At 58.3% G+C, this 26,232-nt stretch overlaps 1 protein-coding gene across 1 annotated transcript; it reads left to right on the forward strand.

The window, feature by feature from the left end:
- On the forward strand, positions 1-25,960 carry ESPL1 (extra spindle pole bodies like 1, separase). Its single transcript, XM_030967216.1, is given in 33 exon segments — positions 1-44; positions 582-714; positions 1,305-1,841; positions 1,843-2,367; positions 3,006-3,110; positions 3,396-3,516; positions 3,788-3,924; positions 4,414-4,655; positions 5,120-5,446; positions 5,794-5,953; positions 6,969-7,089; positions 7,997-8,136; positions 9,106-9,240; positions 9,907-10,026; positions 10,589-10,760; positions 11,662-11,793; positions 12,412-12,568; positions 12,887-12,996; positions 13,323-14,899; positions 15,810-16,377; positions 16,466-16,549; positions 17,028-17,259; positions 17,819-18,024; positions 18,207-18,334; positions 18,953-19,075; positions 20,013-20,174; positions 20,776-20,937; positions 21,552-21,645; positions 22,603-22,726; positions 23,051-23,134; positions 24,226-24,239; positions 24,242-24,410; positions 25,184-25,960. Coding segments are annotated over 32 exon segments (7,263 nt in total). The 5' UTR covers positions 1-44; positions 582-621; the 3' UTR covers positions 25,386-25,960.
- The last annotated feature ends 272 nt before the right edge of the window (positions 25,961-26,232 follow it).

Here is a 26,232-nt window from a genome sequence, read left to right on the forward strand (position 1 = left end):
GCTGAGGTTCGAACTGGCGGAAGGCGGCGGAGCAGCGGCGCAGCGTGAGGGGCGGGGGGAATCGGGGGGATCGGGGTCCTGAGGGGTTTTGGGGTAATTTGGGCGTCCCGGGGGGGGGGGGATTTGGGGGGCCTGGGACCCCCTCAGGGAGTCTGGGAGGGATTTGGCGAGGAGGGGGAGAGGCAGAGCTGCAGGTGAGGGAAGCGGGGGGTGAAGGCCGCGGGAGGCCTGAGGGGGTGGGGGGTCTGGGCCTATATGGGGGTCGAAATGGGGCTGGGGGTGTCAGAAAGTTGGGCCAGGGGGCTGGGGGGTCTGGCTGGGGGGTCTAGGAGGGATCTGATCCCTTAAGGGGTCCGGGGAGTGGGGCTGGAGGCTTGGAAGGAGAAAGGGATGGGGCTGGGGGTCTCTAGGGTGTCAGGAATTGGGGCTGGGGGTGCTCTGGGGCACTGAGGGGGCTAAGAAGTGGTGCTGGGGGGGCTCTGGGGGGTTTTGGGCTCTGTGGGTTTGGGGATCTGAGGTGTTTGGGGCTTAGTGGGTTTGGGGGTTCTAGGGGTCCCACACCTCCCCTTGCCCCCCCCCAGCCCCGCATCACAGAGAAGCCCCTCAGGAGAAGCCCCCGGGATGGCCGGGAAGGACGAAAAAGATGGGAAAGATGGAAAGGATGGAAGCACGGACAGCTGGGCCGGCATCGAGGAGCGCCTGGAGAAGATCAGGGTGAGCCTGGGAGGGGCTGGGCTCGGATCCCTCCTTTCCTCAGGAAAACCTCGGGATCCTGCTGGGGCAATCTATGGGGAATTCTGGGCTGGGATCTGACTCCTTTTTCTAAGAACACCTCTGCATCCCAGTGGAAGGTTCTGAGCTGTTTCTGACTGCTTCAGTGCCCCTGAGGGGCTCTGCTCTGACCCCAAATCCCTCTTTTCCCCAGGAAACAACCCTTGCTCTGATCCTAAATGCCTCTTTCCCCAGAAACAACCCTTGAGAGGCTCTGCTCTGACCCCAAATCCCTCTTTCCCCAGGACATGCATCTTAAGGGTCTCTGTTCTGACCCCAAATCCCTCTTCTCCTAGGAAACCACCCCTGCTCTGATCCCAAATCCCTCTTTTCCCAGGAAATGACCTTTGTTCTGATCCCAAATCCCTTTTTTCCCTGGAAATGACCCTCAAGGGGCTTTATCCTGACCCCAAACCCCTCTTTTCCTAGGAAACGCATCTCCAGGGTCTCTGCTCTGACCCCAAACCCCTCTTTTCCCAGGAAACAACCCTTGAAGGGCTCTGCTCTGACCCCAAACCCCTCTTTTTCCCCAGGAAAGCCTCCGGACCCCCTCGGCCCCTGTCTCCCGCCGTGTCCGTGCCTGTGACCGCGCCCTGCGCTCCTGCGCGGCCGAGCTGGCCCGGCCCGGCGGGCACGCAGCCCACGGCTCCCGGCTGCTGGCCCTGGCCCTGGAGGCCGCCCAGCTCTACCTGAGCCTGCAGCCCGAGCCCCCCGAGCTGTACCTGGAGAAGATCCTGTTCCACGTGCTCCGGAACGCCGCGGCATGGGTGGGACCCCAAACCTGGAGCGTGGCCGAGCTGCTGCGGGCGCGGCTGCGGCGCTGCCACCGCCGCCACAGCGACTGGGCCGCCGTCACCTCCAGCGCTTTCGGGGTCCTCTGGAAAGCTGCTGCCACTCTGGCCGGGCCAGAACGGCCACGGGAGGAGGGCAGGGCGGTGCTGACCGCCAGGATCCGCGCCCTGCGCTTCCTGCTGCTGCTGGAATCGCAGGATGGGCAATTCTCCCCTCGGGAACCCTTCCAGCCGCCCTTCTTCACCTCGCAGACCGCCCAGCACGCCGCGGCCGCTGCGCGCTCTCTACGAGGCTCAGAGGGCTCCGTGCCCGCTCTTCCTGGCCAAGCAGCTCCAGGAATTGCTGCTGGACACTCTGAGGGATGAATCCCCAAAGCCTCCAGGCCTCCAGGACTCCCTGTGCTTCCTGGAGCTCACCCTGGAGCGCTGCCGCCACCTCTGCAAAGCCCGGCGGCCCCGCGACGCTCTGGAGGCCCTGGAAGAGTCCAGAACGTTCCTGGGAGCTGGGAATTCTCTGGGACCCCCTCTGGAGCTGCTGGAAGCCGGGATCCAGCTCAGCCGGGCTCTGCTGGCCAAAGGCGTGGGCGCCGTGGGGCCGGCGCTGAGGCGGGCGGCAGCGGCGCTGGCGGCGGAATGTTCCGGAAGGGTCCTGCGGGCGCTGCTGGAGAGCTCCCAGTTCGTGCTGGCGCAGCTCGGGGAGGTGCTCAGGAGGAGCCGGGAGCTGCCCCTCGGCCTCCAGGAGCTGCCTGGGATCTGTGGCTTCTGCCAGGGCCACGGGCAGGCGCTGCGGCGGCTGCTGGCCCAGGTGAGGAGGAGGAGGAGGAGGAAGAGGAGCTCTGGGATCCCTCAGGGTCACTCCGTGCTGCTCCCAGCCCTGCCCAGCAGCTCCTGGAGTTTGGGGAGTCCCAAATCCCCCTTTTCTCCATGCCAGCAGCAGCTCCTGGAGCTCCTGACCCCCTTCCTCCTGTTTTTGCCCTTCCCTGCACTTCCTCGACCCCAAATTCCACTTTTCCTTTTTCCTGGACCCCAGATTCCACTTTCTCTATTCCCAGCTCCATTCCCTGACCCCATTCCCATCCCCAGCTCCACCCCCTCATACCCAAATCCCATTTTCCCCATTACCAGATCTCTCCCAGCATTCCCCAATCCCATTTTCCCATTCCCAAATCCCATTTTCCCCATTCCCAGGTCCCTCCTGGTATTCCCAAATCCCATTTTTTCCCATCCTTAGCTCCATTCCCTGACCCCATTCCCAGCTCCATACCCTGGCCTCATTCTCACCCCCAGCTCCACCCCCTTATTCCCAAATCCCATTTTCCCCATTCCCAGCTCCACCCCAGCATTCCCAAATCTCATTTTCCCATTCCGAGCTCCATTCCCTGATCCCATTCCCATCGCCAGCTCTACCACCTCATTCCCAAATCCCATTTTTCCCATTCCCAGGTGCCTCCTGACTCCATCAGAGAGCAGGTGATGGTGAAGCAGCTGCTGTTCCAAGGCCTCCAGCTCTTCTCCAACGCCATCCATGAAATATTCCAGCGCTCCCAGGCATGGATCCGGATCCCTGGGGGGACTGGGAACCTCTCCTGTGGGATTTGGGTCTGGAATTTTGGGATTGAACCACTCTGGGAGCCTCTCCTGTGGGATTTGGGTCTGGAATTTTGGGATGGAGCCACTCCCATGGGATGTGGGGCTGGAATTTGGGGCTGACGGGTCCTGAGGGGGTTCTGGAAGCTTCTCTCATGGGATGTAGGGCTGGAATTTGGGGATTGAGGGCTCCTGCAGTGTTCCCCGTGGCTCTGGGGTCCCGGCTGACCCACGGTGTCCCCACAGCCCTCAGAGTGGCCGGAGCTGTCCCAGGTGACCACGAGCTGTGTCCAGAGCGTCACCTGGATGCTGGAGGGGCTGGAGGGGCTGCCCGAGGCCGAGAGGGGCAAATTCCTGGATGTCACCGGTCAGTGCCATCCCCTGTCCCCATCCTCAGTGTCCCCAGTGGTCAGTGCCACCACAGAGGCTCTGTGTCCCCATCCCCAGTGGGCAGTGCCACCTATCCCTATTCCCAGTGTCCCCAGTGGTCAGTGCCACCCCAGGGCTCTGTGTCACCATCCCTGCTGTCCTGGGAGTCATTCCATGTCCGGGGGTGTTGGAATCAGCTCTGGACAAGGAGTGGTCACTGCAGTGTCCCCTCCCTGTCCCATTGGTCACTTTGTCCTCTCTGGACACAGCTGTGGTCACCTCCCGCCTGGGCCAGGCCCTGCAGAGCCGGAACGTTCCGGAAGCGGCCGGAGCCGTGTGTGAGCCCCTGTGCCAGGCGGTGCTGGCTGACCACGGCTACAGCTGGCCTGGAGTGACCCCAGAGAGGGTACTGGGGGCACTGGGATGGGGTACTGGGAGTACTGGGGTGGGATCCTTGGATGGGGTACTGGGGGCACTGGGATGGGATCCTTGGATGGGGTACTGGGGGTACTGGGATGGGATCCTTGGATGGGGTACTGGGGGTACTGGGAGTACTGGGATGGGATCCTTGGATGGGGTACTGGGATGAGGTATTGGGGGTACTGGGATGGGCTACTGGGGTTACTGGGATGGAGTACAGGATCACTGGGGATACTGGGATCAGCTGGGGATGCTGGGAGGGCTGGAAGCCACTGGGGGTAATGGGATGGGGTGTGGGGTATTGGGGATACTGGGATGGGTGAATGGGGTCTCTGCGGATACTGGGAGCCACTGGGGAGACTGGGAGGGCTGGGATCACTGAAGATGCTGGGGACACTGGGATCCCTGGGCACACTGGGGATACTGGGAGGGCTGGGATCCCTGAGCACCCCGACATTCCCCCCCTCTCCTGCAGCTCCACAGGTGCTTCCGGCTGCAGGTGGAGAGCTGGCGCTGCCGGGGGCGCCCGGAGCGGGCCCTGGACATGCTGGCCCAGTGGCTGCTGGCCCTGGGGACACATCCCCAGGGGCTGGGGACACATCCTCGGGGGTTGGGGACACATTCGCAGCCCGGCTCCCTGGTGGCCGAGCTGGTGACGCTCTGGGCCAGGATCAAGACGGAGGCGGCCAAACAGGGAGCGGAGGAGCTGCGGCTACGGTGAGGGGATTTGGGATCGGGGGAATGGGGTGGGGGATCGAGAAATGGGGATTTGGGATTCAGGTTTGGGGATTTGGGATCAGGGAATGGAATGGGGGATAAGGGCAGCAGGATTGGGATGGGGGGATTGGAATGAGGGAGCAGGAGCGGGGGGGTTGGGACGGAGGATTTGGAGGAGAGGATTGGGATGGGGAGAATGGAGTGGGGGATTGGGGTTGGAATGGGGTGGGAGGGATTGGGATGGGCTGGGATGGGGGAATGGGATTGGAATGGGGTAGGAGGGATGAGATGAGGGGATTGGGATTGGAATGGGATGGGAGAATGGAGTAGGTGGGATGGGATGGGACTGGGAGGGGGGAATGAGGAGCCCCCTGGGATAGGGGAGTGGGGTTGGAGCTCCCTCCCCTGCCATCAGCCCATCCCAACCCCACTGTTTGTTCCTCTGATCCCAATGCCTTTGCCAGGACCCTGCGGGACGCCCTGGAGTCCCAGTCCCGATCCCATTGCCAGCCCCTGTGTGGGGACACGCTGCTGCTCCTGCTGCTGGCCGAGCTCCAGGCCTACAAATCCCTGCGGGGCCCCACAGGGCCAGAGCGCTACAACGTCCTGTGCGACCTGCTGGGGCTGTGGGACCCCGAGGGGGCCTGGGACCCCCCGGGAACGCGGGATCCAGGGGGCAGCCGGGACCCCCCGGGAATGCCCGACCCCGGCCGGAGCCTGCCCAGGGCGGTGGCGCTGCTGGAACTGGGACAGCTCCTGTGCAGCCACAGCTTCAGTGCCCACACCGACTGGTGGGTGCTGAGCCTGACCCTGATCCCAGTCCTGATCCCAATCCTCCATCCCAGTCCTGGTCCTGATCCCAATCCTCCATCCTGACCCCAATCCTCCATCCCAGTCCTGATCCCAATCCTCCATCCTGATCCCAATCCTCCATCCCAGTCCTGATCCCAGTCCTGATCCCAATCCTGATCCCATTTTTCCATCCCAGTCTCTCATCCCATTCCCCTTACCCCAAATCCCCCATCCCAATCCCCCCATCCCATTCCTGGGATTTTGAGAGCTGTTCCCATGATTTTGGGGTCAATTCCTGGGATTTTGGGGTTAATTCCCGGGATTTTGGGAATCCCTGTTCCCACAGCTCCGCCCTGGACGCCATCCAGGAGTCCCTGAGGCTGCTGGAGTCGTTGTCCCGGAATTCCCAAACCTGCAATTCCCAAATCCGGGATCAACTCCTGGATGAACACGCCCAGGCTCTGCTCTGGCTCCACATCTGCACCCTCGAGGCCCTCCTGGAAAAGGTGGGAGGGGAATTTTCCTGGGATCTGGGGGAAATCCTGGAATTCTCTGAGTGCCCCAAACCCTTCCCAGGGTGATTTTCCCAGGATTTTTAGGACTTGGGACACCCAGATTTTGTGAGGCTGATTTTCCTGGGATTTTGGAAAATTTTGGAGTTCCCTGAGTGCCCCACACTCATCCCAGGGATGATTTTCCTGGGATTTTGGGGAATTCTGGAGTTCCCTGGGTGTGATTTTTTCCCGAGACTTTTGGGATTTTGGAGATTCCTGGGGTTCCCTGGGTGCAATTTTCCCAGGATTTTTTTTGGGATTTTGGGGATTTCTGGAGTTCCCTGGGTGCCTCAAACCCATCCCTGGGTGCCGTTTTCCCAGGATTTGGGGCATTTTGGAGATTCCTGGAGTTGCCGGGGTGTGATTTTCCTGGGATTTTGGGGATTCCTGGAGTTCCCTGGGTTCGATTTCCCCGGGATTTTTGTGGGTTTGGGGATTCCTGGAGTTCCCTGGGTGCAATTTTCCCGGGATTTTTTTGGATTTTGAAGATTCCTGGAGTTCCCTAGGTTCGATTTCCCCGGGATTTTTGTGGGTTTGGGGATTCCTGGAGTTCCCTAGGTTCGATTTCCCTGGGATTTTTGTGGTTTTGGGGATTCCTGGAGTTCCCTGGGTGCAATTTTCCCGGGATTTTTTTGGATTTTGAAGATTCCTGGAGTTGCCTGGCTGCGATTTTCCCGAGATTTTTGTGATTTTGGGGATTCCTGGAGTTGCCTGGGTGCGATTTCCCCGGGATTTTGGGGATTCCTGGAGTTCCCTGGGTGCGATTTCCCTGGGATTTTTGGGATTTTGGAGATTCCTGGAGTTCCCTAGGTGCGATTTCCCTGGGATTTTTGTGATTTTGGAGATTCCTGGAGTTCCCTGGGTGCGATTTCCCTGGGATTTTTGGGATTTTGGAGATTCCTGGAGTTCCCTGGGTGCGATTTCCCCGGGATTTTTGGGATTTTGGGAATTCCCCCTCCTTCCCCAGAGCGTGGCTCGGGAGCGGCGCGGGCGGGGCCGGGCTCCAGAGCCGGGCTGGGATCAGGAGCCCGAGGGGGAGCGGCCGGGGGCGCCCGACGGGATCCGCTGCAGCCTCAGCTCCGACAGCGGTGAGCCCACACGGGGGGGAAGGGATTTTTGGGGTGAATGGGGGTCTTGGAGGGGTGGGAAGGGGGTTTTGGGGTGAGTGATGAGGTTTTGTGAGATGGATGAAGACCCTGGAGGGGTGGGAAGGGGATTTTTGGGGTGAGGGAAGAGGTTTTCTGGGATGGATGAGGATCCTGGAAGGTTGGGAAGGGATTTTTTGGGATGGATGAAGACCCTGGAGGGGTGGGAAGAGCTTTTGTGGAATCCTGGCAGGTTGGGAAGGGGTTTTTGGGATGAAAGAGGGCCCTGGAGGTGTGGGAAGGGGATTTTTGGGGTGAGGGAAGAGGTTTTCTGAGATGGATGAGGATCCTGGAAGGTTGGGAAGGGATTTTTCGGGGATCCTGGAAGGTTAGGAAGAGGTTTGTGGAACTCTGATGGATTGAGAAGGGAGTTTTTGGGATCCTGGTGGATTGGGAAGGGGTTTTATGGGATCCTAGAAGGTTGGGAAGAGCTTTTATGGGATCCTGGTGGATTGGGAAGAGCTTTTATGGAATCCTGGAAGGTTAGGAAGGGGTTTTAGGAACCCTGATGGATTGAGAAGGGATTTTTTGGGATCCTGGTGGATTAGGGACAACTTTTTTGGGATCCTGGCAGGTTGGGAAAAGCTTTTATGGGTTCTGGTGGATTGGGAAGGGGTTTTTTGGGATCCTGATGGATTGAGAAGGGGTTTTTTGGGATCCTGGTGGATTGGGAAGGGTTTTTTGGGACCCTGGAAGGTTGGGAAGAGCCCTTCCAGCACCACTGACGAGTTTTTTTGGGAAGACCCCGGCAGGGTGGGAATGACTCCTCCAGGATTATCCCACTTTGGGATAATAGTGGGATAATAAAACCTTTTTGGGGGATCCCCGCCCGATCCCTTTGTGCCCCTAGCTCTGTCCAAACCCTTGGACGAAGCCTTTTCCCTGTGGAAGAAGCTTCTGGAAGATCCCGGAGTTCCCTGTGTGCGCAGCCCCGAGCAGACCCTGAGCTCCCTGCAGCTCCTGGCCGCGCTCTACCGGCTCCAGCACAAGGTGAGCCCCAAATCCCAGGGGTTCAGGGGCTGGGAGGGTGAGGAGGAGGAGGAGGAGGAGGAAGGAGAGAGTCTGGAGTAAGGAGGAGGAAGGCAGGAAGAGTTTTGGATGAAGAGGGAGGGAGTTTGGGGCAAAGAGGAGGGAGGGAGTTTGGGATGATGAGGAGGAGGAAGGAGAGAGAGTTTGGGATGAGGAGGAAGAGGAGAAAAGTTTGGGGTGAGGAGGAAGAGGGAGAGAGTTTGGGATGAGGAGAGAGGGGAAAAGGTTTGGGAGGATGAAGAGGAGGACAAAAAGAGTTTGGGACGAAGAGGGAGGGAATTTGGGATGATGAAGAGGAAGAGGGAAAGAGTTTGGGATGAAGAGGAAGGAGTGATTTTGGGATGATGAGGAGGAGGAAGGCAGAAAGTTTGGGATGAAGAGAGAGGGAATTTGGGGTAAAGGAGGGAGGGAAAAAGTTTGGAGATGTGGAAGAGGGAGGGAGTTTGGGATGAGGAGGAGGAGGAGGAAGGAGAGAGTTTGGGATGAGGAAGAAGAGGGGAAAAGTTGGGAAGGACGAAGAGGAGGACGGAAAGAATTTGGGATGAAGAGAGGGAATTTGGGATGATGAAGAGGAGGAAGGAGAGAGTTTTGGGATGAGGAAGAAGAAGAGAGAGTTTGGGATGAAGTGGAAGAGGGAAAAAGTTTGGGATGAAGAGGAGGGAAGGAATTTGGGATGAGGAAGAGGGAGGGAATTCGGGATGAAGAGAAAAAGGGAAAGAGTTTAGAGATGTGGAAGAGGAGGAAGGAGAGAGTTTTGGGATGAGGCAGAAGAGGGAGGGCATTCGGGATGAAGAGGAGAAGCAGGAATGAGGTGTTTTGGGGATGAGGAGGAGAAAGGGAGTATTTGGGATGAGGAAGAGCAGGGAGAAGTTTTATCCTGGGATCCCTGGACTGGTTTTGGGATTTATCCGAGGATTTTCCCCTTCCCAGCCCATCCAAGCCCTGGAGAGTTTCCTGCTGCTCCTCTCGCTGTGCCGGAGGCTCGGGGATCATTCGGGAACGGCCAATGCCCTGTGCCAGATCAGCCGGATCCTGCTGCAGCTGGAGAGCCCTGCCCAGGCCCAGGTATGGCCAGGAAATCCAGGAATGTCCTTCCCAAATCCAGGGAAGTCTGGGAATATCCTTCCCAAATCCAGGGAAATCTGGGAATGTCCTTCCCAAATCCAGGGAAATCCAGGGAAGTCTGGGAATGTCCTTCCCAAATCCAAGGAAATCTGGGAATGTCCTTCCCAAATCCAGGGAAATCCAGGGAAGTCTGGGAATGTCCTTCCCAAATCCAAGGAAATCTGGGAATGTCCTTCCCAAATCCAGGGAAATCCAGGGAAGTCTGGGAATGTCCTTCCCAAATCCAAGGAAATCTGGGAATGTCCTTCTCAAATCCAGGGAAATCTGGGATCCGGGGAAATCTGGGAATGTCCTTCCCAAATCCAGGGAAATCTGGGATCCAGGGAAATCTGGGAATGTCCTTCCCAGGCCCAGGGAAATTTGGCAATAACCTTCGGGATGGGGGAATTCCAGGATTCCCAAAATCCTGGGAAAATCAGCCCTTAGAGGGAGGGTTTGGGACACCCTGGGAATCCAGGAATCCTGAAAATCCCAGGAAAAGGATTTCAGTGGGTTTGGGGCACCTTGGGGACTGTGGATGTCCAAAAATCCTGGGAAAATCCTGAAAATCCCCCCCCAGGATGGGGTTTGGGGTTGCTGGCACTGATCCAGGCGTGGCATTCCCAGGTTTTCCTGGAGGAGCTGGAATTGTGCCTGGAGGAGGATGAGGGCACCGAGGATTCCCGGCTGCTCCTGCGCCATTCTCGGCTCCTGCTGCACAGCCACCTCTGCTGCCTCCAGAAAAAGGCAAAAAATGGGGATTTTCCTAAAAAAAAAAAAAAAATAGGGAATTTTGGAGTGGGGGATTTGGGGTAAGGGGAGTGGGAGGGGGTGATCCCAAATCCTGGTTTTTCCAGGGCATGGTCCTGCTGCTGGAAGGGAATTGGGATGGGGGAATGGGATAAGAGGACTGGGATGGGATAAAAGGACTGGGATGATGGGATTGGGATGGGATCACCCCCCATGATCCCAAATCCCATTTTTCCCCTTTTTTTTCTGATTTTCCTGGCGGATCAGGGCATGGTCCTACTGCTGGAAGGGGTTTGGGATGGGAGAATGGGACAAGAGGACTGGGATGGGTGGGATTGGGATGGGATCACCCCCTGTGATCCCAAATCCCATTTTTCCCCATTTTTCCCGTTTTTTCCAGGCGGATCAGGGCGTGGCGCTGCTGCTGGAAGGGGATTGGGATGGGATTGAAATTGAGATGGGGGAATGGGATAAAAGGACTGGGATGGGTGTGATTGGGATGGGATCACCCCCTGTGACCCCAAATCCCATTTTTTCTCATTTTCCCCGTTTTTTCCAGGCGGATCAGGGCGTGGCCCTGCTGCTGGAGGCCCTGAAGGAGCCCCAGGCCCAGAGGGCCACCCGGGGCTGGTACCTGGCGCAGGCCCAGGGGCTGCAGGTGGCGGCCGCGTTCCTGGAGCTGCCCCCGGCGCACCTGGAGGCGCCGCTCCGGGAGCTGATCCGGCAGCAGGGTGGGAAAAATGGGAAAATCTGGGAGAGGGACAGAGGGGTTTGGGGTGGGGAGGGAGAGGGAGGGAGTTTTGGGATAGGGAGAAAGAGGAAGGAGGGGTTTTGGGATGGGAAGGGAGAGTTTGGGATGAGGAGGAAGAGGGAGAGAGTTTTGGGAAGATGAAGAAGACGGAGGGAGTTTGGGATGAGGAGGAAGAAGGAGAGGGTTTTGGGATGAGGAGGGAATTTGGGATGGACAGAGGAAGGGAGTTTTGGGGTGAGGAGAAAAAGGAGTGAGGGGTTTTGGGGTGAAGAGGAAGAGGGAGGGAGTTTGGGATGAGGAGGAAGAGAGGAAGGGAGTTTTGGGAAGATGAGGAAGAGGGAGGGAGTTTGGGATGAGAAGGGAATTTGGGATGGGCGGAGGGAGGGATTTGGGATGAGGAGGAGAAAAAGCAGTGAGGAGTTTTGGGAGGAGGAGGAGGAAGAGGGAGAGAATTTGGGGCAAAGAAGAGGAAAGGGAGTTCAGGGATGAGGAGGGAGTTTGGAATGATTAAGGAGAGAGTTTTAGGATGAGGAGGAAGAGGGAGAGAGTTTGGGATGAGGAAGAGGGGAGGGAGTTTTGGGATGAGGAGGGGGAGGGGTTTTGAGAATGAGGAGGAGGAAGAGTAGGGAATTTTGAGACTGAGGAGGAAGAGGAAGGGAATTTAGGGATGGAGAGAAACACAGAGGAGTTTTGGGGATGTGGAAGAGGAAGAGTTTGGGATGAGGAGGAAGGAGAAGGAGGGAGTTGAGGGAGAAGAAAGAAGAGTGGATTTGGGATGAGGAGGAAGAGGAAGGGCGAGTTGGGATTCAGGGGAGCTTTGCTGTGAGGAGGAGAAGGATGAAGGGCTGGGGATCCCCCGTGCTGATCCCGTGGCATTCCAGGCTGGAGCAGCCCCAAGGTGGCCCTGCTGGAGGCACAGAAGCTGCTGAGGAGCGTCCTGGTGTCCCTGATGGGCAGCGAGGTCCTGGGCAGCGCCCGCAGCCGCCCGCCCGAGGAGCCCGGCCCCGACTGCGGTCAGCGACGGGGTGGGGTGGGACTGGGGGGCCCTGGGGTGGGATTGGATGGGGATCGGGGTCATTGGGGTGGGATTGGGGTGGGGTGGGGGTCCCTGGGGTGGGATTGGGGTCCCTGGGGTGGCATTGGGGTCCCTGGGGTGGCATTGGGGTCACTGGAGTGGCACTGGGGTCCCTGAGGTGGCATTAGGGTCACTGGAGTGGGATTGGGGTCCCTAGGGTGGGGGTCCCTGGGGTGGCATTGGGGTCACTGGGGTGGGATGGGATGGAATGGGTTTGGGGTCCCTGGGTTGGGATTGGGGTCCATGAGAACCTCTGGAAGGGGATGGGAGCTTCTGGAAGCCTCTGGGATGGGTTGAGGTCCCTCTGGAAGGGGATGGGAACCTCTGGAATGCGATGGGAGCTTCTGGAAACCTCTGGGATGGGTTGGGGGTCCCTCAGGAAGGGTTGGGATCTCTTGGAATGAGCTGAACTCCATGGGAAGGTCCAGGAGCCTCAGGACCGGCTCCATCTCCCCTGGAACAGCTCCATCTCCCCTGGGAATGGCCCCATCCCCCTGGGACCCCTCCCCACCCGGTGTCTCTCCCAGTATTCCCAGTGCCACCCCGCTGTCCCCAGGCCCGGCGCTGGTGCAGAAGTGGCAGGTGCTGGGGGACGCCCTGGGCTGCTGCCAGCGCCTGGTGACGCTGCTGGGCCGCTGCGAGGTGCTGTGCAGGGCCAGGGCCTTCTGCAGCGAGGGGCTGAGCATGGCCGGACACCTGCAGGCCGCCCGCTGGTCAGTGCTGGGGCTGGGAACGGGTTTGGGGTCATTGCAAATGGGATTGGGGTCATTGCGAATGGGATTGGGGTCATTGGGATCACTGGGATTGGGTATGTAGTCATTGGGATTGGGAACGAGGTCACTGGAGTAATTGGGGTCGCTGAGATTGGGAACAGGGTCATTGGGATTGGAAATGGGATCATTGGGGTCATTGGGATCAGGATCCTTTAGGAATGGTAGGGCAGGAGCTCATTCCCACCTCTCTCCCTGCTCCAGAGGGCTCTGAGGGGTCTTTTTTCCAATTTTTTCCCATTTTTCCCCGTTTTCCCGCAGGTGCACGTGGTTCCTGGTGCTGCAGTCCCAGCTGGAGCTGCAGCAGGGGGAGCTGGAGCTGAGCCAGTCCCACCTCCAGCACGCCCAGTTCCTGCTCCAGCCACAGACTGGTGAGCACTGGGACAGGGAAATCCTGGTCGGGAATGGGGGAAATCCCAGTCTGGGAATGGGGGAAATCCCAGTGATCCCAGTCTGGGAATGGGGGAAATCCCAGTGATCCCAGTCTGGCTCTGGGGGAAGGATCAGGCTCGGACAGGATCCAAATTTTTGCACCTTTCTTTGGGCTGGAAAATCCCAAATTATCCTTTCTATCCCCTCCAGAGTTAAATCCCTTTAGGAAGAGAACCCCAAACATCCCTTCCAGAGCTCAAACCCCACTGGGAATCATTCCCTGCATGACTCCAAACCCCAAATCCTCCCTGAATTCCCATTCCAGAACCCAAACCGCGCCGGGAGCCTCGGCAGCGCCGGGCCAAGATCCAGCTCCGGAAGGGCCACCTGGAGAGGAGGAACCCCCTGGATCCCATTCCTGACCCCATTCCTGGCGGGGAGGAGGACGAGGAATTCCTGAAGGGTCCCTGCCTGGCCCTCGTGGCTCCGACCGCGCTCCCGGAGCAGCCGGACGCTCTCACGGCCTCGCCGGAGCTGAAGGGAAGAAAAGCCTGGAAAAGTCTGGAATTCCTGTCCCACCCCTCGGGATGTCCCTGCTCCTTCTGCCGTGACCCCGCCCTGGTGGCGCTGGGGCTGCGCTGGCTCCTGGCACAGGCCAGGACGTGGTTGGTGGCCGGGGAGGTGGCACCGGGGCTGGCACTCGTGAGGAGGGTGCTGCCCCGGTGTGCCAGCGCTGGCACCCGCCTGGCACGGGAGCTGTGGGGCAGAGTGCAGGGCCTGGGGCTTGGGGACATCAGCAGGGACAGGGGGGCTCCTCCTGGGAGTGGGGACATGGTCAGGGATGGGGACAGGAATCTGTCAGATCCCTCTGGGAACGGGGACGTCATCAGGGATAAGAGAATTGCTGGGGATGGGGACGGAAATCAGCAGGACCCTTCTGGGAATGGGGACATCAGCAGGGACGGGGACAGGAGTCTGCAGGGCCACTCTGGGAATGGGGACACCATCAGGGATAAGAGAATTCCTGGGGATGGGGGCAGAAATCAGCAGAACCCCTCCAGGAATAAAAACCCCTCTGGGAATGGGGTCATCATCAGGGATGGGGACAATCCTGGGGACAGGGACATCCTTGGGGACAGGGGTCTGCAGGACGTCTCCAGCAATGGGGACACCATCAGCAATGGGGACACCCCTGGGGACAGAGACCCCTCTGGGAATGGGGACACCATCAGGGTTGGGGACACCATCGGGGACAGGGACCCCCCTGGGGACAGCACCCTGGGCCCACTGGCTGAGTTGGTGGCCACTGGCTACTCCACGCTGGCCCTGCAGAGCTTGGCCAGTCCATCCCAGTGCCCCCCCATTTGGGACGAGGAGCTGGAGCGGGGACTGACCCTTTTGGGGTCCCAAAGTCCCCCCGTGGCCGGCCTGGGGGTGGCCGTGGCCACTCTGCTGCTGGCCAAAGCCGTGGCCACCCTCGGCCGCGTGGCCACCGCCCTCGGTCGCTCCATGGACGATGTCCTGGCCCAGGCCTGGACCCCCCGTCCCCCACCCACTCCCAACCCCTCAAAACCCCAAAAAACCCCCAAAGCTCCCCCCAAAACCGGACCCCAAAAAGCCAAAGCCCCCAAAGCCAAGGCAGGGAAGACCCCAAAAGTGAAGCCCCCCAAATTTGGGGACGTTTTTGCCCTTGGGGACTCGGACCCTGAGGTTCCCCCCATTGTCCTGCGGCCGGGGGGGCCCTGCACCCCTCACCCCAAATCGGGGGTGCCCCCAAAAGCGCTGCTGGGGGGGCCCAGGACCCCCTTCACCATCTTCAGCGAGGAGCCCTCCCGGCCCGGGGGCAGCTCCCGGCTCCGCAGGGCCCCCAAAATCCCAGGAAGGGTCAAGTCCCGCATCAGGGTGAGTTTGGGCTTGGGGGGAAATTTTTGGGGAGGGAAATTTGGGATGGAAATTGGGAGGAGGGAAGGTTTGGGGTGGAAATTTGGGAGGGAAATCAGGAGGAGAGAAAATTTTTGGGGGGGGAAATGATTGGGAGGAAAGGTTTGGGATGGGAAGTTTGGGGGGCAAAGTTTTGAGGGGCAGAAGTTGGGAGGGAAATTGGGGATGGAAATTTGGAGGGGAAATCAGGAGGAGGGAAAATTTTGGGTGGAAAATGGGGAAAAAGTTTGGGAAGGGAAATCTGGGGAGGGAAAATTTTGGGTGGAAAATGGGGGAAAAAGTTTGGGAAGGGAAATCTGGGGAGGGAAAATTTTGGGTGGAAAATGGGGGAAAAAGTTTGGGAAGGGAAATCTGGGGAGGGAAAATTTTGGGTGGAAAATGGGGGAAAAAGTTTGGGAAGGGAAATCTGGGGAGGGAAAATTTTGGGTGGAAATTATTGGGAGGGAAAGTTTAGGAAGATAAATCGGGGATGGAAATTTGGGGCGAAAATCGTGAGGAGATCAAGTTTGGGAAGGGAACTTTGGGTTGGAAAAGTTTAGGGGGACTGAAAAATTTTGGGGTGGGAGGAGAAGGTTTAAGGGAAAGGTTGGGAAAAGTTTGGGAAGGGAAAAGGATTTTGGAAGGGAAAGCTTTGGGGGAGAGGAGAAGTTTGGGGGGAAAGGAAAAGTTTAGAAGGGAGAAAAAATTTGGGGGGCAGAAAAAGTTTGTGAGGGAAAGTTTTGGGGAGGAAATTCTGGGGAAGGAAAGAAAATTTTAGGGGGAAAATTTGATGGGCAGGGGGGAAATTTCATGTGGAAAACTTTGAGAGGGTGAGGAAAAATTTTGGGATGAAAATTTTGGGCTGAACCCCTTTGTCCCCTCCCTTTTTCAGGTGACATTCAGTGACAGCGACCCTGAGGAGCCCCAAATTCCCCCAGATCCCCCCAAAACCACGCAGAAAAGTTCCTGCGCCAAGAGGAGGGTTCAGTCCCAAAAATCCCCCGGGAATTCTCCAGGAATTGGGGCTCGGCCCCGACGGGGGCGGCCCCGAAAGGAGCTGGGGACCCCCAAAAAGAGGGAAAAAAGGGGAATCAACCACGTGGAAAATGTGGAAAAGAAGGAAAATGACATCCCCCAAACAGCTCTGGAAAAGAGGGAAAGAAGGGGAAACCCCAAAGTGGAAAACGTGGAAAAAACGGGAAATCCCAAAATGGAAAACGTGGAAGAGAAGGAAAAGGGAAAACCCAAAAAGACTCTGGAAAAGAAGGAGAACAGGGCTCCCCGCCGGGCTGGGGGTCCCCGGGAAAAGAAGGAGAGGGGGAACCCCCAAAGTGGAATTCTGGAGGAAAAGAGGAACTGGGAATTTTCTGGGATTGAGGAGCGGGACCCCCTGAGGGCCGTGGAGGAGGAAGAGGAGGAGGAGGAGGAGATGAGCTTCGAGCTGCCCCCGCTGCCCCCAGGTGAGTTTGGGCGATTTTTAGGGGGGGTTTCACCTTGGTGACCCCAAAATCGCCCCTTTTAACCCCAAAACTGCCTCATCTTTTCCAGGTGGGGCCAGCAAGGAAATCCCAGGAACTGGGGACAAGGGGGATCCCCCAAATCCAGAAGGATCCCAGCCCTCTGCCCAGCCTGGTGAGTACCTGGAATTTGGAGGATTTGGGGAATTTTGGGGCGGTTTTGGGATTTTGGGGCCCAGCTGGGCATGGCCTGACTTTCCAGGAGTTTTCCTTCCTTTTCCAGAAATTTTCCTTCTTTTTTCTCAGGAGTTTCCTCTCCTGAACTTTTCCCTTCCCCGAATTTTCCTCTTCCCTCCCAAATTTCTCTTCCTTCCCCCAAATTTTCCCTTCTTCCCCAAAACTTTTCCTCCCAAACTTTCCCTTTCCCCAAACTTTCCTTTCTTGCCCCCAAACTTTTTCCCTCTTGTCCTGACCCCTCCTGTCCCCGCTGACCACTCTCCCCTCTGTCCCCTCAGGTGACCCCTCACTGACCATTGTCCCCACAGGTGACCCTTCACTGGACACTGTCCCCTCTGTCCCCACAGGTGACCCTTCACTGGACACTGTCCCCTCAGGTGACCCTTCACTGACCACTGTCCCCTCTGTCCCCTCAGGTGACCGCTCACTGGACACTGACCCCTCTCTGGCCGCTGTCCGGTCCCTGCTGGCCGAGGCCCTGGCCTGGGTTGGTCACTTCCCCCCGGGCTCTGTCTATGCCCAGCTGTGCCAGCTGCTGGCCCTGGCCCTTGGGGACAGGGACCCGCTGGCCACCGCGGGGCTGCTGGCAGAGTCCCTTGGTGTCACCATGCGCCACCAGCTGCTGGCCATCGTCCACGCCAGGGCACGGTGCGTCACGGGGGTGGCACCTCCTGTGGCACCCTTCCCAGTGTCCCCTTCCCAGTGTCCCCTTCCCAGTGTCCCCTTCCCAGTGTCCCCTATCCCCTTCCCAGTGTCCCCATCCCTGCCCAGTGTCCCAGTGTCCCCGTCCCTGTCCACTGTCCCCATCCAATGTCCCCTTCCACTGTCCCCATCCAGTGTCCCCTTCTAATGTCCCCTCCTTTCATCCCCAGGGCCCGGGTCCCACCCAACGTCCCCACTCCCAGTGTCCCCACTGGGGATTCCTCCATGGGGAAGGCACTCATGACATATTCCGCATCCCCATCCCATATCCCCATCCCACATCCCAAATCCTTTATTCCGCATCCTCATCCCCCATCCCGTGTCCTACATCCCATATCCCACATCCCATCTCCCATATCCTCATCCCCCATCCCATATCCCCGTCCCACATCCCATATCTTTCATCCCACATCCCATCCCATATCCCATCTCACATATCCCCCATCCCCTCTCCCCAAATCCCCATCCTGGCCCCATCCCAAGGAATTTTGGGATGACCCCACAGGAAGAAGAGAAAAGCAGCAGCAGCAGCTGGAGGGGACATCTCGGATCAGCTCCGGGGCCTCTCCCTGGATTCCCAAGATTCCCTGAATTCCCAGGATTCCCAATCCCACCTGGCTGAGCTCGAGGGGCTTTTCCAGTTCAGCTCTGCGGGTTTGGGGCTGGTGGAGTGGGATCGGTTCCGGGAGCAGCTCCAGAAGATTCCCAGCGGTCAGTCCTGGGATTCTGGCCTGGGAGATCCCAAATTCCCAGTTTGGGGATAAAATCCCAAATTCGTAGTTTAGGTATTCGGTGGGGATGGTTGGAATTCAGGACTGGGAAGCTTTTCCAGTCTCAAGAATTCCATGGGGTGTAATTCCAGGGGAAGTCCCACATTTGGGGTGTCCCCTCAGGTGTCACGGTGTGCCAGCTGTCCCTGGTCAGTGCCACCCCCGGTGCCCTCGGGGACACGCTGCTGCTGACCCGGCTGGAGCGCGGCCAGGAGCCCGTCAGTGTCCGCATCGCCACCGAGCGCTGCCAGGTCAGGGGGAGCTTCCTCTTCCTTGTCCTCCTCCTCATCTTTGTCATCCTCATCTTCATCCTCATCCATGTCCTTATCCTCCTCCTCCTCCTCCTTCTCCTCCAAATCCTCATCTTCATCCTCCTTCTCATCCTCATCTTTGTCCTTATCTTCATCCTTCTCCTCCTCCTCTTTCTCCCTCTCCTCATCGTCTTCATCCTCATCTTCATTCTCATTCTCATCTTCATCTTCTTCCTCATCTTCCTTATCCTCCTTCTCCTCCCCATCCACATCTTCATCCTCCTTCTCATGTTCATCCTGCTCCTCATCTTTATCCTCCTCCTTCTTCTCATTCTCATCCTCCTCATCTTCATCCTTCTCCTGGGGGCTGGAGGGCCCTGACCGTTCCAGGGATGGGATCCTGGCTCCATCCTCTTCCTCCCCTTCCTTCTCATTCTCCTTTTCCTGGGATGGGGCCACCTGCAATTCCAGGGATTCAGATCCCAAATCCATCCTCATCCTCCTCTCCCCAGTCCAGGAATTGAGATCCCAAACCATTTCCCATTGCAGGGATTGGGATCCCAAACCCCTCCCAATTCAAAGGATTGAGGATCCCAAACCCCTCCTGTCCCTCTCCAGGCCCCCCTGAGCGGGATCCTGCAGGAATTCGAGCGGATCCAGCAGGAGCAGCGCGAGGCCAACGCCTGCACAGAGCGCCGGGAGTGGTGGGAGCGGCGATCCCGCCTGGACCTGCGCATGCAGGTGGGACAGGGACCCCAAAAACCGGGAAATCCCTTGGGAACAGGGCTGGGAACACCCCCAAAAGCCCCTGGGATTGCCTGGAAAACCCCCTAAAATTTCATTGGATTTTCCTGATTCCCTGGGGGATTTTCCCTGGGATCCCCTGTGAGATTTCTCCTGAAATTTCACAAACCCCAAGTATCAGGAAAACCCTTGGGAACGGGGCCAGGCCCACCCCAAAACCCCCTGGGATTCCTGGGGGATTTTCCTGGGAATCTTGTGGGATTTCCTCTGGGATTCCCTTTTGAGATTTTTCCTGGGATCCTCGATGGGATTTTCCCTGGAAATCCCCCTGAGATTCCTGTGGGATTTCCTTGATTCCTTGTGGGATTTCCCCTGAGATTCCTGTAGGATTCCCTGTGGGATTTTCCCTGCGATTCCCTGTGGGATTTTCCTTGGGATTCCTGAAATCTCCCAAACACCCAAATATCAGGAAAACCCTTGGGAATGGGACCCCATAACCTTCCCTGTAGGATTCCCCCTGGGATTCCTGCTGGGATTCCCATAGGATTTTCCCTGGGATTCCCACTTTCCCAAACCCCCAGATATTGGGGAAACCCTTGGGAATGGGGCCTGACCCATAACCCACCCTGGGATTCCCTGTAGGATTCCCTTTGGGATGGATATTCCCTATGATTTCCCCCAGGATTTCTTGTGGGATTCACACTGGGATTCCCATGGGATTTTCGGTGGGATTCTCACTTTTCCAAACCCCCAGATATCAGGAAAAACCTTGGGAATGAGGCCTGACCCACCCCATAACCCACCCTGGGATTCCTTTCGGGATTTTTGCTGGGATTTCCTTTGGGATTCCTTTAGGGATTCCCGAGGGATTTCCCACGGCAATCCTGGAGTTCTTGGGGTCGGGATCCCATTCCCATTCCGTGTCTTTCCCCAGAGCCTGATCCAGAGCCTGGACTCGGAGGTTTTGGGGTGCTGGCGGGGGCTGTTGCTGCCCCGGGATCCCGAGAATTCCCCCCTGGATGAGCAGGAATTGTCCCAGCTGCTCCAGGAGCTCCAGGAATGCGGCTGGGAGCGCCCCGAGCCCACCCTGCTCCGGGTATGGGGCTGGGGTTTGGGAATTTGGGGTTTGGGGTTTGGGGCTCCTCCAGGAATGTGGCTGGAACTGCCCCGAGCCTGCCCTGCTCCAGGTATGGGGCTGGGGTTTGGGAATTTGGGAGTTGGGAGTTGGGGTTGGGGTTTAGAACTTGGGAGCTGGGATTTGGCTTTGAGGTTGGGGTTTGGGATTTGGGGTGGTGACCCTTTGATTTGGGGGTACTGATCCCTGGATTTCAGGAGGACGATCCCAGGATTTTGGGGGTTCTGATTCCTGGATTTGGATTGCTGATCCTGGGATTTGAGGGGGTGATCCTGGAGATTTGGGGTTTTGCCCCTGGAATTTAGGGTGTTAACCCCACATTTTGGGTTCTGCCCCACATTTTGGGTTGCTGATCCCATTTTTTGGGATTTCCCCCTGGAACTGTCCCTCTGTGTCCCCAGGTGCTGCTGGCAGCGCTGTCCCCGGCTGATGTCCACTCTCTGGCCTCAGCGCTGTGTCCAGCCCAGGGTTGTCCCAGATTTTGGGGTTCTTATCGCGGATTTTGGGGTTTTGCCCCTGGGATTCAGGAATTTCCCCTGGAGCTGTCCCTCTCCATCCCCAGGTGCTGCTGGCGGTGCTGTCCCCGGCCGATGTCCGCTCTCTGGCCGCAGCGCTGTGTCCGGCCCGGCCGCTGCGGGCGCGGCTGCTGCTGGACGAGGCCCTGGAGCGGCGCCGGGAGGGCCCCGGGGGCAGCGCGGGGTCCCTGGTGCTGCTGCTGGACAGGGTGAGAGCCGCCCTTCATCCCCAGCTCCCTTCCCTCATCATCCTCCTCCTCATCCTCCTCCTTTTCCCCGCTTTCTTTTCCTCCTCCTCTTCCTCCTCCCTACTCCCACTTCCCTTTTCCTTTTCTTTTTTCCTCCTCTTCTTCCTCCTTTTCCCTTCTTCTTCCTCTTCCTTTTCCTTCTTCCTCCTCCCCTTCCTCCTCTTCTCCCTATTACCAGTTCCTTTTTCCTTTTCTTTTTTCCTCCTCCTTTTCCTTCTTCCTCCTCCTCTTCCTCTTCCTCTTCCTCCTCCTTTTCCTTTTTCCTCCTCCTTCTTCCTTCCCTTTCCTCTTCCTCCTCCTTTTCCTTCTCCTCCTCCTCTTCCTCTTCCTTTTCCTTCTTCCCTCTCTTCTTCCTCCTCCTTTTCCTTCTTCCTCCTCCTTTCTCCCTTTTCCTCTTCTTCCTCCTCCTTTTCCTTTTTTCCTCCTCCTTTCTCCCTTTTCCTCTTCTTCCTCCTCCTCTTCCTCCTTTTCCCCACTTTCTCTCCCTCCCCTTCCTCCTCCTCCTCTTCACCTTCCTCCTCCTTTTCCTCCTCCTCCTCCCCGTCCCCCTCACGTTGTCGCTGTCCCTGTCCCAGCACCTGCAGCGCCTCCCCTGGGAGAGCTCCGGGACCCTGCGGAACGTTCCGGTGACGCGGCTGCCGGGGCTGCACTTCCTGCTGCGCTACGGGCGGCACGGCAGGTACGGGGACACACCTGGGGACACCTGGGGACAGGGACACACACCTGGGACTGGGGACACACACCTGGGGACAGGGACACACACCTGGGATTGGGCACACACACCTGGGGACAGGGACACACACCTGGGACTGGGGACACACACCTGGGGACAGGGACACACACCTGGGATTGGGCACACACACCTGGGGACACCTGGGACACACCTGGGGGGACAGGGACACACACCTGGGATTGGGCACACACACCTGGGGACAGGGACACACACCTGGGACTGGGGACACACACCTGGGGACAGGGACACACACCTGGGATTGGGCACACACACCTGGGGGGACAGGGACACACACCTGGGATTGGGCACACACACCTGGGGACACCTGGGACACACCTGGGGGGACAGGGACACACACCTGGGATTGGGCACACACACCTGGGGACAGGGACACACACCTGGGACTGGGGACACACACCTGGGGACAGGGACACACACCTGGGATTGGGCACACACACCTGGGGACACCTGGGACACACCTGGGGGGACAGGGACACACACCTGGGGAATAGGGATATACCTGGGGACACCTGGGATTGGGGACATACCTGGGACAGGAACTCACCTGGAACACCCCTGGGACTGGGGACACACTTGGGGACAGGGACACACCTGGAACACACCTGAGATTCGGGACACACTGGGACTAGGGACACATCTGGGGACAGGGACACACTTGGGATTGGAGGGACAAAATGGGTTTTGGGGCTGATTTGGGGTCAGATTTGGGGCTGATTTGGGATCTGCTCCCACAGCTATGCCAGAGGGACAAAAACCTGGGGACAGGGACACACCTGGGATCGGGGACACACCTGGGGAATAGGGACACACCTGGGACTGGGGGCACACCTGGGTGCTGTTCCCAGGTTTTGGGGTCCCTCACTCCCCGGCGTTTCCCCTGCAGCACTCGGGGTCGGTGCTGAGCCGGGGCGTGAACCCCAAAAACACTTTCTACGTGCTGAACCCACAGCGGGACCTGGGCGGCACCGAGGAGAGGTTCCGGGCCTGGTTCGAGAGGTGCCACCCCAAAAATCCTCCCTGGAATTCCAAAAACCCCCTTGGAATCTCAAAAAACCTCTCCAGGACCCCCCAAAACCCCCTGGGATCTCCAAAATACCCCTGGGATCCCAAAGATCCCCTCCAGGACCCCAAAAATCCCCCTGGGATCCCAAAATTCCCCCAGAATCCCAAAGATCCCCTCCAGGACCCCAAAATCTCTCTGGGAACCCCAAACCCTGCTCCCTTTTCTCCTATTTTGGGTTCTGCACCCCGAATCCTACCCCGTTTTCCTTCTCCCATCCCGATTTTCCCGTTTTTGCCGTTTTTTCCCCCGTTTCCCAGCGAGCCCGGCTGGCGCGGGGTCTCGGGAGCGGCGCCGACCCCGCAGCAGCTGCAGGAGGCACTGGGGGAGCGCGACCTCTACATGTGAGAGAAACCCTAAAACCGGCTTTGGGGCTGGATTTGAGGCTGAATTTTTGGGGGCTTTGGGGTTGGATTTCGGGCTGATTTGGGGGTGGGTTTGGGGGAGATTTGGGGCTGGATTTTGGGGGGATTTTGGGGTTGAGTTTTGGGGATGGATTTGGGGTTGAATTTTCGGGACATTTGGGGTTGGATTTCGGGCTGATTTGGGGGTGGGTTTGGGGGAGATTTGGGGCTGGATTTTGGGGTTGAATTTTGGGGAGATTTGGGGATGGACTTGGGGGTTGAATTTTCGGGACGTTTGGGGTTGGATATGGGGCAGTTAGGGGCTGATTTGGGGTTGGATTTTGGGGCGATTTGGGGTTCAATTTTCGGGACATTTTGGGAGATTTGGGGTTGGATTTGGGGCTGATTAGAGGCTGTTTTGGGGTTGGATTTTGGGGGGATTTGGGGTTGATTTGGGGTTGGATTTTGGCGAGATTTGGGGCCTGATTTCGGATTGGATTTTGGGACGATTTGGAGTTGGATTTGGGGCTGATTTGGGGTCGGGTTTGGAGATGATTTGGGGCTGATTAGGGGTGAGTTTGGGGTCAGATTTGGTGTATTTTTAGGGGTCTTTTTTCAGTACTCTCTGCTGGTTTTGAGGTCGGTTTGGGGCTGATTTTGGGGTCCATCCCCACAGCTACGCCAGGCACGGGAGTGGGGGCACGGCTCCTGGGTGGGGAGAGCCTGGCACAGCTGGGTTTGGGGTCGGTTTTGGGGCTGATTTGGGATATTTTTAGGGGATTTTTTTGAGTGTTCCCTGCTGGGTTTGGGGTCGGTTTTGGGATCCATCCCCACAGCTACGCTGGTCACAGGGCGGGCGCACAGCTGCTGGACAGGCAGAGCCTGGCACGGCTGGGTTTGGGGTCAGATTTGGGGCTGATTTTGGGGTCGGTTTTGGGGCTGATTTGAGGTCGGTTTTGGGGCTGATTTGGGATCAGATTTGGGGTCGGTTTTGGGGTCAGATTTGGGATATTTTTAAGGAGGTTTTTTTGAGTGTTCCCTGCTAATTTTGGGGTCAGTTTTGGGGCTGATTTTGGGATCTGCTCCCCCAGCTACGCCGGGCACGGGGGGGGGGGCGGCTCCTGGACGGGCAGAGCCTGGCTCGCCTCCCCTGCCGGGCCGTGGTTCTGCTCTTCGGCTGCTCCAGCGCGCCCGCCCCGGCGGGCCTGGTGGGCGAGCTCAAGCTCCGTTGGGGCCGCGCCCTGGGGCTGATTTGGGTTTGGTGTGGGCTTTGCTGGCGGGTGGTGAGTCTGGGGTGACGAGGTTGGGGTTGGGGGTTTGGGGTTGGATGTTTGGGATTGGGGGTTTGGGGGATTAGGGGGTTTGGGGATTGGGATTAGGGGTTTGGGGATTGGGGGTTGGGGGTTTGGGATTTAGGGGTTTGGGATTGGGGGGTTGGGGGTGGGAGGTTTGGGTTTGGGGATTGGGATTTGGAGGTTGGGGTTTGGGGTTAGAGGTTTGGGATTTGAGATTTGGAGGTTTGGGGGATTGGGATTTGGGGATTTGGGGGTTTGGGAGTTTGGGATTGGCATTTGGGGATTGGGGATTGGAATTGGGGGTTTGGGATTTAGGGGTTAGGGTTTGCGGGTTTGGGATTTGGGGGTTTGGGATTTGGGGGTTCGGGATTGGGGATTTGGGGTTTGGGGATTTGGGATTGGGGGTTTGGGGTTGGAGGTTTGGAATTTGGGGGTTTGGGGGGGGTTTGGGTTCGGGGATTGGACATTTGGGATTGGGGTTTGGGTTTGGGGATTGGGGTTTTGGGGTTGGGGATTTGCAGATTGGTGGTATCTCTGGGGATTTGGGGGTGTCTCTTTACTTTCAGGGGATCTCCCTGTGCTCACAGCCCCATTTTGGGGTCTCTCTGTATTTGGGGTGGGTCTCTGGTTTTGGGGTATCTCTCTCTATATCTGGGGGTGTCTCTCTCAGTAGTTGGGATCTCTCTGGTTTTGGGGTGTGTCTCTATTTGGGCTCTCACAGCCCCATTTTGGGGTGTCTCCCCCCCGTTTTCAGCCCGCTGGTGCTGGGGAACCTGTGGGACGTCACGGACCGGGACCTGGACCGGCTGGCGCAGGCGCTGCTGCGGGGCTGGCTGGGGGGGGGGCCCAGGACCCCCCTGCTGGCCCAGCTGGCCCAGGCCCGCCAGGCCCCCCGCCTCAAATCGCTCATCGGGGCCGCCCCTGTGGCCTACGGGCTCCCAGTCAGCCTCTGCTGAGGGGGGGCACGCTCTGGGGGGGCCCTTGGTGCTTTTGGGGTTCCCCCATTGCCTGGAGTGAGGGTTTGGGGTCCCTTTGGGGTTCCCTCATTGTCAGGAGTGAAGGTTTGGGGTCCTTGTGGGGTTTCCCCCATTGCCTGGGGTGAAGGTTTGGGGTCCTTTTAGCATCTTTGGGGTTCCCCCGTTGTCTGGAGTGAGGGTTTGGGGTCCCTTTGGCATCTCTGGGGTTCCCCCATTGCCTGGGGTGAATTTTCAGGTGGGACCCCAGTTGTTTTTGGGGTCCCCCCATTATTTATAGAGGAGAACTGGGGGGTGCCCTCATTACCTGGGGGGAGCTTTGGGGTCCTCCCATCACTTTTGGCATCCACTTGTGGCCTTTGGAGTCCCGCATTTGTTACTTTTGGGGTCCCCCCATTACCTCTGGTGACAATTTTGGTGCTTCCACCCCACGGGGATTTTTGGGGCGTCTGAAGGAGAGGAGTGGGTTGGAGCTGCCTTAATTTTAACGAAATTTGAACAAGATTTTTAACAAAATTTGTTTTTATTTGCCTGTTTTGCAACAATAAAGCTGCTGCCTCTGCACTGACCCCTCCTGAGTCTTTCTGGGCCCCCCAGATCTCTCCTGGACCCCCCAAAAATCCCTCTGAACCCCTCTTTTCCTAGAAACCCCCCCAATTCTCCGGCCGCTGGGGGGCGCTGTCTCAGGAAACCAGCCCGGTCCTCCGAGCCGCCAGAGGGCACCCTCACAGGTGGCGGGGCTCGCTCCTCCGAGCCGCCAGAGGGCGCCCTCACAGGTGGCGGGGCTCGCTCCTCCGAGCCGCCAGGGGGCGCTGCGGCGGCGGGCGCG

Source organism: Camarhynchus parvulus, chromosome 29 (assembly GCF_901933205.1).
Source record: "Camarhynchus parvulus chromosome 29, STF_HiC, whole genome shotgun sequence".
NCBI classification, from domain to species: Eukaryota; Metazoa; Chordata; class Aves; order Passeriformes; family Thraupidae; genus Camarhynchus; species Camarhynchus parvulus.